We start from the raw sequence: 14,341 nt of genomic DNA, 5'->3' as shown, positions 1-14,341 counted from the left end.
CCCCTAGCTCAACTGCAATGGTGAAAGGGAAGGTGAATGTAGAGAATCTGAGTGGCATTTTTTCCATCACAAGTTAAACAAGTGCACGGGAGCTCTTTGGTTCAGGTAGGAGCTCATTATTGCGTTCTTCCAGGTTCTTGGCTTTTGCTCTGGAGGGAACCTCAGGGGATTTTCAGAGCATTGTGTAAATGACCTTGCAGAGCAAGCTATTAGCATTCACTGGGTATGTCCAATAGTAGTAACTTATGCCAAGGCAATAACTCTTCCATTAACGTTTGGGTTTTTTTGTTGGTTTTTTTTTTTTTTTTTTGGTCTAATTAGATTGTACATCCTTTGGAGCAGATTCTTCTGTGTCTAATATAAGCACAGGCAGATAACTGATACTCAATGCAGGTTTTATAGTAATGCATTAGAAGGACAAAGATAGTCCTGGCTATTTTTATAGTGCTGGAAGTGCCAGGTCTCTGACCCCAAGGTCTGGCCCGCTGTTCCCTCAGGACCTGAGCTCAAGGTCTGTGTCTCAAGTTGTAAGCAAGCAAGGGACTTTTTATTGGTTCAGCTGACATGCTAAGGTACTTAAGGTGCCTGAGATGAGGTTAAGATGTCTGTGTGGACACAGCCAACAGCGGCTCCCACTCAGGCCTGGGGTGAAAGGGACAAAACCAGGCTGCTTTTGTAGTTCCTGCTGCAGGCTTTTTTTGACAGAGCTAATTACCAAAATCTTCAGAGCCTCCTTCTTTCCGTCATCAGTAATCCATCCACATGCTAGCAGCCAAGCAGTTTGGAGAGAGGAGAAGTTGTGGGAGAGGAGACTTGGAGCCAGGTTTTAAGGGATGACTGAGATAGCTGAAGCTAAGAGGAAGATGACAAGCTTGAGAAGATGAAGCCTAATGGGAAAGGGGGACAAGAATGAGAACTAGGAGAAGGGCATCAGAACTGGTTCACCAATGTGAGACTGATTGGAAAATCAGTCCAGCAGTGGGATAGGGGAAAGGAGTTAGGATGAGACAAGACAGAAGATTGGGGCTGGATTAAAGACCTACAGAGGGACCCTAGTGGGCTGAGAGACTTTTTAGGAGGAGAGCTTTGGGGCAGAGCTGGGACTGTCCAAGCAAGGAGGGAGAAGGGAGAGAATTCATCTTGGGCAGGAAGACTGTGTAGTAAGGGGTTGCTGGTGAAGAAGGAGAAGGACTGAGGGGAGGAAGAGACTCAGTGAGGGGAAAGAGCAGTTGAGCAAGGAGCCTGGGATGGGGATTCACAGCTTAAAGCAGGGAGGAAGGAAGGGAGGAAGGCAGGGATTCGACTGGCAAGGAGAAACGGATAGGGCTGAGGAGTGCACCAGCTGAGAAGAATCAAAACAGGAACATTGTAGTGGGGTGGGACAGAGTCAATTAAGCCTGGGAAGGAAAAGCAGAAGAACATGTGCCTCTGGTAGCATGTATTTTTTTGGTTCATCCTTTCCGGTGTCAGCAAATAGCACTGAAATCTACTGGCAAAGAGAGAGTGTGAGTGTGTGTGTGTGCATCCACACATGCACACAGAGAGAGATCCTGTCCGATATACAGGACAATGGTTAAGCACCGGTGGAAGTTGTCCCTTAGCTCATGTGGCAGATGTCTTCAAGACCATAATGCAGGTTCCTGTGTGCTGGGGTACTGAGAGACAACAAAAGCATATTTCTAGGCTTTCCATGTGCTTTTATAAACCTAGGAAATAATGGTCATGTCATTTTGGTTTTTCTTTTATTAATGTTTAAAATAATAAATTTCTTAGTCATTGGGCAATACTATAAATTAAGGTTGCCCATCCAGCAAAATCCTTTCAGCCATGAGACTTACACCTCTAATTGGATGATCCCTTTTCCCCTCAGGACTCCTCTTTGCTGAAGGTGGAGGATAGATTTGCTCTGGGCTGGATCCAAGTTTACAGGGTCCCCTGCTTTGTTCAGTACAGAAATTGGCAAATGCGTATTGCCTGAGACAAAGGACTGGGGAAGGAGATTGTCAGAGCTCTATTTTGCCCTGGAAAAACAAAAATCTGTCCTTGGTTCTGCTCTAATTCCTAGATGATGTTAATCAAGTTTTGACAGTTTGACAGCTTATTTAAGAAAGTGTATTTTTTATATTCTGTATTCAAAATTTCAGCGGCTGATGCTTATGCTTGCAAGAAAAGTCAATGTAAGTTGTTCCCCGATCAAGTAAAATGCTGTATAATGCTAAAGCTGCTGAAAAAAAACCAAACTGGGCATTTAAAATTAATGAACAAATGGGTATTTGTGATACTACAGTGGTGGGTGTTCACAGATACTAGTAATTCTGTCTGTACCACAAGGTTTGAATGGCACCATTACTAAGGCTTTGGTACAAGGCTTTGCCTTGAGCAATATGGTGAAAAGAAATATTGAACAGGAGCTCATTAATGGTGCAATCAGACACGATGTTCTGGCTGCAGTGGATCCTGTCTTATGGGTTGCTGACCCCTCAGGTCTGCTGGCAGAATAGCACATCTTGCCGTTCCTCCGTTTTGCAAAAATGATCTGGCTTAGTGGGGGCACTGTTTTGCCTGCCCTTTAAAAGTATATATACCCTTCCTCCTCCCCCCCTAAAAAAAAAAAAAACAGATCATTTGACAGAATTTGAGTTAGGAAATGACTACAGATGGAACTGTGCTGGCAGATCAGAAAGTGTGATTATATCACTGGCAGAGAAGGGGTGATGAGTAGCTGGTGGGAGGGCCAGGCCAGTAGATGCTTACTTGGGATGAGCTGTGATCAAAACACGTCTGACCCTGCTCCGCTGGCGTCCCACCGTCAGTGACACGCAGTGCACGGGGTGGCCTTCACCCAGAGCGGGGGAGCACAATGTTGGTCTCCAATACTCACTACAGGACTAAACTAATGCCTTTAGCTACCTTTCTTGTAGCATTTCCTAACTACTGAATGGCGAACTTTACAGTCTGAGTAGTGTTTTCTGAATATGTTTTTGTGCATAAGTACACAGAGAGATACAAGTTACATAAAATATATGTGTATCATGACTATATGTATAACTTTCCACAGAAAACGGTATCTTTTTGCTACTTTTCTTTGCCATGCACTAGGAAATACTCAAGGGGAAGATGAATCAGTCCTATGGCGTGGTCAAAATCACTATGAGTCTATCAAGTGGACCTCACAGGGAACATTTAAATCCCATAGGTATTTTAGAAACACTTAGTAACTTCTGGTGCTCCTTAAATATTAACAGCTGCTCTGGACTGTTGGATGAATGATAGTTTGGAAAGCTTTCTGTGCAGATCCATGACATAACTGTGTCTCAGTTGAAGAGGAATGCTTCCTTTAATCAAATCATTGTGTAACATGTCTGATTCACCATGGAGTTGCTAAGTAGAGTGTCCCAAGTCTCTGCAGCAGATAACAAGGCATAATTCAGGGGTGGAAGTGGAAAAGGGAAATGTGGGGTTTTTTTAAGCCATGCTCACATTCTGAATCTTAAGCCAGCGGGGGACAGAACCAGTTTCCTGACTTCAACCAGAGTCTGAAATCTTACATTTGTCCCAACTGCTTGTGGCCCCAAGAACAGTTTGAAAAGAGAAGCAAACAGGCTGAGTGCAGCCACCAAGCATCAACTGGCAGTGGTCCTGGTCTTAGTCCTTATGCCATCCTCAGGGAAGATATAAGGATATATAAGGTGCTCTGCTAAATTCATGGTAGCAAGTTAGGCAAGTCGCCCAGAGCGAAGCTGGATGGCTTTCAGGACGTTTTGGGTTGTCTCTGTTATTTCAAAAGGCTGCAATGCAGATACGTGGGCTGAGCTGGGAAACGTGCCCCTCTGCTGTGGTGTTCTTTCAGAGATACCCGTGTATAAAATGCTTCTGTTCTGATTGAGAAGGCTTTACAGACTGAAAGGAGGTTTAACATTGGCGGAACTATGATTTCCACCAACTGGTGTGGCTTTTCTGCACTGAAAGAAGGATTGAAAGGTAGGTACAGCTTAAGATCAATTTTATGGAGGCTTAAAAGACAAGAAGAGGTACAATACTATGGTGGCACAAGTGTTGTATGCATGTCTTCAAATGGCTTACAAGACCAAGAGAGCCTGGGACACATTACCAGCACCTAAACCTTCTCTGTGGGAACTAATTTTGCCTGTTAGGAGAAAAATTATCTATTTTCCTTTGAAAGAGAAAACTGAGTTTAAAAATGGAAACGGTCTGCTGATAAACAGTGCCATAAGGCTGGAGAAAGCTTCCTGTGGCACGCTGGATGTGATAACCTGGAATAAATGTCAGTTAGTTGAAGAGGCTATCCACATGGTAACTATTCATGCTACGTACAAGTGGTGCAATTGATTTTTGCAATCCCAGACAAAATTAGACTCCTCTGAAGCATTGTCAGCCTGTGAAAAGCTTCCAAAGACCAAAGCTGCTGCTGAAAAGCCAACGGGGTGGCCAGCTTCCAGCTTGGCATCCACTGTTAATGTTCCATCTACCTAAAATTGCCATTATAACATAGTTAGAAAAGGCGTTTTTCATTTCCTGCTCTGCACTGATGTGTAGAGTTACTGTGTGCAGTTAGCAACTAAGTGCTGGTTTTCACTTCAGAAACAGATGCCTTTTATTGAAAACTGGATCCTGGCAGCTCCTCCATAACTACAGAAATGGAAAAGGGTGCAAGAAGCTGCCTGGACACAATCGTGCATGTACGGTGCTCTTCCCATCAAGCTCGGTATTCTTTTTCCGCTCTCCTCAGCTTTAGTTTCTCAGATGTGAGATCTCTGCCCTGAAATGACCACGCTCACACACTGTGAAGAGGAGCAGTCGCCGCATCTCTCTAGCACCTGAGCACGCTTCTACATGCACTTAGCTGCAGTCCCTGCCCAGACCTTCTTCCTATGTAAAATTGTTCGTGTAATAGCCGTTGGCTGCTCTGTAATTTCTAAAACATTTTGGGCCTCTTCCATTGAGACATGCTATGAAGCTGTCAGTCTCTACAGATGAAAGCATGATGGACACTCATGGTGGCCAGAGCTCAGCCTGACTCTATTTTCTCTGAAGTTGTTTCAGACAATGAAACCGCCCTTGTCCTCTCCCTGGATAATCCCTTTCTGCCAGTGGTCATGAATCACCCTTGAATACTTCTTCCATATAGATGGTTTTGAAGTTCTGTTGAGTCATCTGTGCAGTCTGGGAGGGTTTGATGTACACTGCCTCCACATCTGCGTTTTCCAGAACAACCCAGAGGGGACTGCCCTATGTGAGTGTTCGCGGTGTCCCCCAATACCGTGCACCGTTCCTCTTTGTCACTCCCACCTCTCTTTTCAAAGCTTAACGCAGCTTTTGCAGCATTCTTGCTGTCCAGGTTTCAGTTGCGTTCAGTCATAAGCATGTGTTTACTTTGTGACTATCTCTGCTGGCTGAAGAAACTGCTGCCCCAAGGTATTGATTATTGTTCCTGTCCCAGAGGTCACCATTCACACCAGTCTGCTGGCAGGTGGAAATGTGTTTATGCACACCATTTGCTTCTTTACATAATTAACTCAGTTAACCTAAACCACCTAAACCACTAATGGAGGCAGTCTGAAGTAGCCCACCTGCAGTGGAGCAGCTTAAGGAGGGTCCAAGCAATCCCTTCTGCTGGTAGGGCAGGAGCTGCAAACTCCATGTGGGACACTAACGCACTCAATCACAGCTAAAAAAGTAGAGTGAGTAGAAGACATTTTTCCACAGCCTTGAAATCCAGCTGACTTCAACCTGGACCATTGGTGGAGGAGATGCTAAGGCATGGATGGGATTTCAAATTTAAAAAAAAATTCCAATATAAACTAAATTAAAATCTTATTACACAAATTTGCAATGAAAAGGGAAGAATAAATGTAATATCTGAACACTATTAAAGGATTTGCATTTGTACAGGAACCTTTGCAAAACTAAATGTTTTTAAAATTGTTTCAGATTATTTGACCAGGAGTAATTACGGCATAAAACCAGACTGTAAATACAGAGAAAACCAAATTAAGCTGGGATGTGAGGTAAAGGAAGTTACTCATAAGAGTAATTGTTTTATAGTTAATATACTTCTTTTCAGCAGCCCTGAAATGTCTTGCTGCAGGACAATTAGAATACAGCCTTGTCCCAGGAAACCCAACAGTTGCAAGCCTGATCCTGCGTGTGTGTGCACGCATGTCTGCCTGGATGCTGCTTGTAACAACCCGACCGATGGCAAGGGCGAGCCCTGGGAATAGAAATTTTTCTCAAAATTTAGGCTATTTCAGGATTTGGTGTGAGGTCCAACCTGGTGTCAGATACTCACTAGTGAGAACAGAGAGAAAACAAACGGCACGTGAATTAATTTTTCAGTTGATTTTTAACTTAGGAAGGACTACTGGTGCCACCGAAGAGCACAAATGAGAGAGAACAGCTTGGAAATGTTACCTTTGTGAAATGCAAAGATCGAAGGGAGAATCAATTTGGGGAAAACAGTCTAAAAAGTGAACATACAGGTAGTAGTGGGAGCGGAAAGCAGTAATGCAAATAAAAAGAAAAGATGTAGGAAGGATGTAGGAAGTGCAGAAGAATTCTTTCCAGATTTATAATGATTTGTAGTCAGGCAAACTAAAAAGTCCTTTAAGAGATTTTAAAGCAGCCTGGACGTAAATTTGAATGCAGGCTATATTATATGCAGCTTGGAGTTTTTGGTTAAAAGTACTTGCAAACCCTTTATTGCAGCTGTGGCTTTCTTTAACTTCTTAATCTTTTGCTTGCTGTGTGGCATCAGATACATTTTTAGAATTAAGGTCTCTTCCAAGCCTTAGAGGATCTAAAATCATAAGACAGATGCTTAGGAATGAAGAGAGCAGACTTAAGAAACAGAATGTTAACATGGTGACATACAAATGCTATACATACAAACATGTACATGTATTTGTTAGATATACACAAGTATGTTTTTCAATTTCTTTTGCTCATTCTCTCTCTCAGGTCCCTGAAAGCACTAACAGTCCTTAACAGCCCTAAACAGCCTTACCCTGGGGCCTTCACCCACCCACCTCAAAGGGGTCCAGAAACCCTTTTCGGTTCAGCTGGGGACCATCAGCTTCTGCCTGAGAAATTGGAGAAATGTTGGTCTCCAGCTCTGGCTGGCTATGGTACCTGTTTTCTCTGGAACTCAACATACAGACTGGTTTCCGAGCCTGAACCTGGCTTTCTCTTGTTGCCATGGCCCCACCTGGACATCACTGGACCTGACTCATGAACTGGCTTCCTGGCTTGATCTTGGAACTGGTCTATCACCGTGCTTTTGCCTTATGGTCTGGGCTCTTGGTGAGACCTGGCCACTATCTCTGGCCCTGCCCTGCTTGGCTTGGCTCCTGGCTTGCAGTCCTTTGGGGAACAGACCTGCTCACAGACACGCTCTTCTAATATGTATGTGAGCATGCAGGGATGAGCTAGTCTGGCCATCACTACCAAAATGACAGAAGATGGTGACTGTGGTCCACTCTGCAGAAGTGCTGTAACAAAAGTAATCTTTTTGTCTAACAAAGAAGTAGTCTCTCACTGGCTCCTCTTCCCCTCTGTGCAGCAAAGCAGCAAAAGAAGGCAGAGGTAAGGAACGGAAATCTGTGGCAGCACTGCTGCAACTGCAATACAGGAGAAAATCCAGATAATGCTCTTATTTTCAGATGTGAAGATCTGTGGTTCAGATTTGGCTAGAGGACTTTGCCTACAAATAAAGATAATCCTGTACTCAATGTTTCACCTCACTGGTTTAAGCCTGGAAAGCATTGCTTGTCTAGGTAAGAAATGCACGCTGACGTGGTTCATATGGGTGTTTCCAGAGCTTGGTGTTTGGGTCGTACTGGCTGTTTCTTATCAGTCAGACTAACACATTTGCATTTTATAGGTCAAGAGGACTGGGAGTCTGCAGTTGATGGTGTTTCTGCAGTAGACTTGCAGAATCAGCTTTTGATTACTTTTCATCACTGCATCCAGTCAACTCCACAATACTAAGGAATGTTTTTGGTCTCAGTAGAAACAGAAGTGGGCAGCGGGTCTCAAATTTTAAAACAAGGAACAGTCATTTGCACCTCCATGTCCTTTCTGCGCTCCTGTTGAGATCTGCTTAAGCGGTACACACCAAATGGTCAGTCAAGGGGGAGGATGACAGAGAAGGAAGCTTCAGTCCTTCCTCTCCTAACCTGCAGCTTCTCAAAAGATGCATGTGAATTGGGGAAAAGAAGGTGGAACACATTATAGCTCCTCATGTAGCCTGGGTAGGGAAAAGGCTGTTTGAAGTTGGAAGAGAAGTAGTGTGGGGAAGAACTAGATAAAGACACAAAATACACAACAGCAAGATGGGCCCTGGGAACGGGAGTAGGGGATGAAAGAGTAATTTAAAAGTGTATGTAAATGGAAAGGATATTAAAAAAAAAAAAAAAGCTTATAGGCAGCTTGTAGGAAAAAGGGGAGATGCAAAGGTGGGTACCATGAGTTTGGCCTCCGTAAACCACACTGAAATTATCATGCTGACTTCATTATACAGTCCATAGCAGTGAAGTGTTTCTGCATCTCTTGGTTTGTGTGATTAAATTGTTCTTGGCATCAGCTTTAGTTTTAATGTGATTGGTTTTTAAACATAATTAGAAGGGTTTTTACAGCTTTGTGTATTTCTGTTTGAGAGACAACAAAAGTAATGCGCAGTTGTGTTTTTTACCAGAGAAGGATCTCCAAAGCATTACACCAGAATGGCACTACAGCCTGGATAACGAGATCACGCATGGAGGAGCGTTGGAGAACTGGCTCGGAATATTTGCAGACAATGCCTCTGACTCAACAAAAAGCCCAACCTGTGGTTTGTTAGCCCCACTGAATTCTGTGCCTCATTGTGCAAGCTGCTCACAGGAACAGATACATAAAACGGAGCCTTAGATGGAGGGAGGAGAGGTTCAGTTATGTTTGAGTTCTCTGTGAACTTTTTTTGATTCAGTAACATTAACTTTCTTTTTCCGTTTGAAGTTTAGTGCTGAGACTACAGTAAGATCACCAGGGACTCCAGGCATGAGTGGTCCCACTAAGCCAGTGGGATAACTTGCATGTCTAAATGATGGCTGTAAAACTTGATACAAGAAGCACTTAAGCATATGCTCTGGCTTTCTGAGCCCATGCTCACTAGCATTAGTGGGACTTAACAGACATGCAAATTCTTTCCTGAAGATAGGCACAAGGGAAATACCTCTCTAGAGAGGGATTCACAGCTGTGCTACATACTCTTCCCCCTCTCTGCACGCTGATGCCTGAAGCCTTTAGGGAGCTGAGCTGTTCTTTGCAAGTTTCTCTCTTCTCTGCGCCCAGCATCCACCTCGCGTGGCTGGGTCTCTATCTCAGCAGGCCTGGCCTCCACACTGGATTTCTTCTGGTTGAGTATTGACCTGAGCTTTTGTCATGCCTGCCAAACTTAGTATTTTTAAGGGGTGAGCGTGTGCCATGTTTGAGGTTTTACGGGCTGGCCAGCCACTCCTCCTGTGGGATTTCTATGGCAATAACATAATTTACATATCTCAGAGAAACTACGCCTGTTTAAGCCAGTGGAGGATCTGATGTCTTAACTATTGCTTTTCTTTGTGTTGTCATGAGCTTATCTGCAAGTTTAGTTGTGCATCAGTGTCAGATTCTTCTCTCCACAAATACACACACTTTTAATTCTCAGTATGGCTATTCCACAGTTTGATCAAAAAAAGATATATGTCATATTTCGGTAGACATAGAAAGGCCTTAACACTTGCTGTAAAGACAGGGCTGGAGAATGATTCATCTCTGAAGGAAATAGTGTGCTTTTGCTGTTGTACCACTTCTTAAGCCAACAGACCAACAGCTTTGAGGCCTGCTGTTGCACCCTAGAGCATGTTTTGATGTTGCCTTTCAAGACATTACAGTGTTTAAATAGAATAAATAGTCTGTGGTGAAATGTCTTCTCCCTTCTTGGTGAAAAGGAGCTTCAACTGGGATGCGACAAGCCCATGGCACAACTTTCTGGAAGGGGTGCAATGTCCAGCTGGACCTAAAGAAGCTCGAGTAGAGGCAGCCAAGCCAGCCTGGAGCAACAGCCTGGCCAGGTGGAAACAGGACTGGATGTTGGCTTCCCAGCCTGCCTAGCAGCCTTTGGCTGATCTGTGAAAAAACAAACCCAAAATATTTCTCTCCTTACTGCAGTGAGAAGCTAGCCTTGAACCAGGTCTCCTATTTATATCACTGTTGCTCTCCTACAACTAGTTTTCCTCTGTCATGTACGCTACGTGGGTAATTGCTTATTGATGTGTGAAAAAGGGTATAGGATGCAGTCATGCTGCTGTGATAGGATTTTGGAAAATGAGATCCATAGCTTTTACAGTGCTGGCCTGGTGAAATTTTGGGACAGCTGCAAGACTGCAAGTGCTGTGTTTTCACTTGCATTTGTTTGCTAAAGTGTGTTTTGGAAATTTTCTATGCTCCTCAGCATTGGAGCCTGACACGTGTTAGCCTTAGTTTAAAAAGATTAAAAGGTTTTTTTTTAAAAAAAAAAATCACTATCCACAGCTGGAAGAAATGATTTTTCAGGAGACTGCACAAACAGGAAAATTACATAGCAGGATTATTAACAGAAAGGCACTGAGATCATTCAAAGCAAAACCATACATCTAGTTATTGTTGTAGCCATTTGGATTTAAGGAGGACTGAACATCTTTAAATGGCAGAAATAGTACAGCTTACAAAAGGTGCTATATGTCTGGCTTGTGATGCACCATTGCAAATACTCTGTATGTTACTTGAATGACACTTCATAGTCAGGGGAACAAGGCTAAAGGAACTTAAAGCTTTGTTGTTGATCTGTGCCTGATGATCTGCAATATACGTGGCATAGTAAACATCCCAATAATCAAAGAAATTTTAACTTGTTTGAGGTTTTTCAATAGAATGGGGATTTTTTTTTTTCCTCTTTGCAGATTTCTTATATTCGCATCTGTACTGGGAAGGAGGTAAGGGAAAACATTTTCAGCGGACACAAAAGGAAATAAGCAACACATCATTAACCCTGCAACCTTTGGGCTGCTAAGCTAACTTCATGTGCACAGAAAGCGATATTTAAAAGACCTCTCTCACACGTGTCTGTGGCAAACATAGTATTAGAGTGCTATTGAGTAGCAAAAACACTTGGGGAAGAAGGCATGGGATGAAATGTTTTTTAATCATTTGGATGGGTTAAAAGATTTATGGTTGAATATAAAGAAAAAGCATACCACTGAAAGCATCTTGGCAAGGCGAGCTTGTGTTACATGCGTATGTGTCTTCTGTTTCTTTAACAGATAAAATAAAAGGCTTAGCAAAAAAAAAATGCTGGCAAACCACACTATATTTAAATGAACAGTTCAGAACCTAGAGCTGCTGAGAAGAAAGATCAGAGTGAACTGGTGAGCTGAGGTGAAGAGGAGATGCAGTGGAAAATATGAGCAATTTCATGAAAAAGTTCAGAGATGGCAAGAAACCTGTCTAGCTCAGTTAGGAGTAAAAATACATGGGTGCAAGGGAGTCAAAGGGCTGTGAAAGTACAGAGCCTGATGGCCTACAGAGAAACAGTTCTTTCTGAAAAGACAGAAGCTATTTTCAGTGGAAAGCCAAAAGCTCCGGGACTTGCTTTTCATGGCTACATCTACAGTAACTTCAGAGCACGGGCCCAAGCTCAAACTTGCCTTATGTTTGGACACAAGACTGTGCTCAGGGCCTTGGGTGAGCTCCATCTTGGGGAGGAGGAAGGGAGTCTGAGCTGGCTCAGCCTTTTAATATAACCCCAAGGGTATCATAGCCTGTGCTGCAGATGAGCCTTTGCCTTCTCCCAAATCCTCCACCCTAGATCTCACAATTCTGTGTGGCAATTATCTCCCTCCCAGAAGGGCTTAACGTCACATCCCACAAAACCCTAGCTAGACATGTGGTGTGCTGAGTATAGGGAATTCATCGTGTGGCAGTGGTCCAGCCTGCTCCTCATCGTGTTCAGCGCAGGTCAAAAGTAGCGTGGGCACAGCATATACCAGGCACTGGGGCTGCCTTTTGGAGAAAAAGGTGGCACTGGTTTAACTGATCTGGTTTTAATTTCTGTCTCTTCTTTTTTGTTTGGTTTTTTTTTTGTTTGTTTTATCCTTGGACTTTGGCATGCCATGATGAAGGGTTTGGCCAGGCAGGGAGTGCAGCCAGCCTGCAAAGTGCTGAGGATGAGTCTCTTGCTCTTGGCCTCGCCGTGTGTCTCTGCAGGGAGGATGCTGCGTGTGGTGTGGGCACAGCACCAGTCTTGTCAGAGCTTGCAGTGCCGAAGGAGACCTCAAAGCGACTCCGTTAGAAGGCATCCTCCTCAGTGCGTGCTTCGCTCTGTGGCCAATCTCTTGTTCGATCTCTTGTCCTGTAACCAGACGTGTGATGTCTCCTGTGCTGGAAGGAAAGGCAGCTGATGTCAGGCTGCAATGGTGGTTTAGGTAGGGTGAGGATTGCTTCCCCTGCCTGCAGGAGCTCTTGTTGGAAAAGCTCTCCCGCGATTATCCCTGAGGAAGCGGCACAGCAATTGGGGCTCTTCCAAGGAGAAGAAAGGACAAATAATCACGGAAAACAGTTTTTAACATGGTGTCTAAAACACAGGTATTCTCATCTTAGAAAATCTGATATCGTTAAGACGAACACAGTGTAAATAACTAGATATGACATCAGTGATAGTGAAGTTCATTGAAATGTCTGGTTAATAATACCTGGAAAAAAGGTGAAGCTCTGTCGGAGAATTGTGCCCTATTTAACTTCATTAACCTAAAGCTGGACAGACTTGTTCCTTTCCTTAGCTGCAAAAGTCCATGCCAGTGACCACCACACAGAGCTGCAGTACGCACAAGGAAAAAGTCAGGCTGGAACAAAGTTCTTCTAGGGAACATTTTTTCCACTGTATAACGCCACCTTCTCCAAATCAGAAGGAACTGATTCAACTTACGGGATGATGTAAAAGTAACTCTCCTTTTGGACATCCTGCAAGGGGGGATGCATTGCCACGCAAAATGTCCCAACCAGGACCAGCTCCCTGCTCGGAGCAGCAGGCTGCGGGCAGTGGCACGTGGCCAGGTCCCTGCTGTTGTCTTCGCCTGCCTGCAGGAAAGCATCTGGCCGCTGCTGACAAGGGAGAGGTGAGAGTATCTGGGGTGACAGCTACTGCTGAGGAAAAGGGGAAAAATGACCTCCTCTTGCAGCAGCGCTTGCTGCCCTATCTCTCCGGCCCTGCTGCAGGAGCAGCAAGCCCTGGAAATGCTCTTGCCAGGTAAGGCAAGATCCTCTGACTTTCTTCTGAATAGCGCCGAATGAGGAGCCTCAAAGCACAAGCTAATAGACAGCAGTTCTTTTAGCCAAGCCTTTATGTCAATTCAATACAGACTGCTTACGGAATTTCCCTTCTCTGAGAAGATCTCAGCTTCGAGAGAGAAATAGCGCTCAGTCTTGTTTTTTCTTTTCAGAACTTCATAAGTTCCTTCAAAAATTCCCTGAAGCCTTAATAACAAAGATTCTCAGTTGCATGTCAGGATGTAAGGTACAATATAAAATTTTCACATTTGATGCTCAGCATAGTTAAATTTACCACAGTGCTTCACATTCAATATATACTAAGAGTTCTAGCAAAATCACATACTGTTCAACTAGAGATTTATCATGGGGTGCTTAACAATGAATTATTTAAAAGTACCTAATGTATCATGGTTTCTTGAGAGCCTGATGTGTGTATGTGTATATATTTATACATAAAATACCTGTAAGCCATTACAGAATACCAGTTTCTGAGCGTAGGGGTTTTGAGCGTAAATCTAGAGGATGTTTAAAAATAGGTATCCTCCTGAAAATGCAGTGGAGTTTTAGAAAGAAAAAAAAAGCCTTAATAATCTTCCCCATTCAGATATACACACAGTCATTTAAAGGGAATCTGTATCCTGCAGGGCTCCTTTTAGGCTAAATTTTAAAAGTATCTAAATTCTGCCATGAAGGATTTTTTTTTTCAGTGTGCATATTGATGTGGCATTTTAGATCTTGCTGAAAACTTTTAAAGAATTTCCTTCATTTGCAGGTTTGAGAAGATTACTACGTGCCTCCCACTAGCAATCATCCACAGTACTTTTCCGAAAGTACTTTACCGAGTGGGTATGCACTTCCTTTTTGCTGATGGAAAAAGAGACAGAAAAAGAAGAAGTGGTTGCCCAGGGTAAGCAGCCTCGTGTTGCCATCTCTTCCAGGCTTTCCCAAGGCTGCCCTCAGGACTGTGTTTTCTACTTGCTGGCACAGGCAGGAGAGCCTG

The 14,341-nt window shown here is 43.6% G+C and overlaps 1 protein-coding gene across 1 annotated transcript in view; it reads left to right on the top strand.

Annotated features, from left to right (window-relative positions):
- The first annotated feature begins 13,061 nt into the window (after window positions 1-13,061).
- The window catches only part of HIVEP1 (HIVEP zinc finger 1), a 125,499-nt gene continuing 124,219 nt past the window's right edge, over window positions 13,062-14,341 (top strand). The window contains exons 1-2 of the mRNA XM_086741478.1: window positions 13,062-13,318; window positions 14,114-14,248. Of these exons, the coding sequence (XP_086597604.1) occupies window positions 13,062-13,318; window positions 14,114-14,248 (392 nt within the window). The remainder of the gene's footprint in view (window positions 13,319-14,113; window positions 14,249-14,341) is intronic.

This window comes from Chlamydotis macqueenii, chromosome 2, assembly GCF_036417535.1.
Source record: "Chlamydotis macqueenii isolate bChlMac1 chromosome 2, bChlMac1.mat, whole genome shotgun sequence".
NCBI lineage: Eukaryota > Metazoa > Chordata > Aves > Otidiformes > Otididae > Chlamydotis > Chlamydotis macqueenii.
The sequence above is the reverse complement of the archived record's forward strand: the minus strand, read 5'-3'. Positions and strand labels throughout refer to the sequence as shown.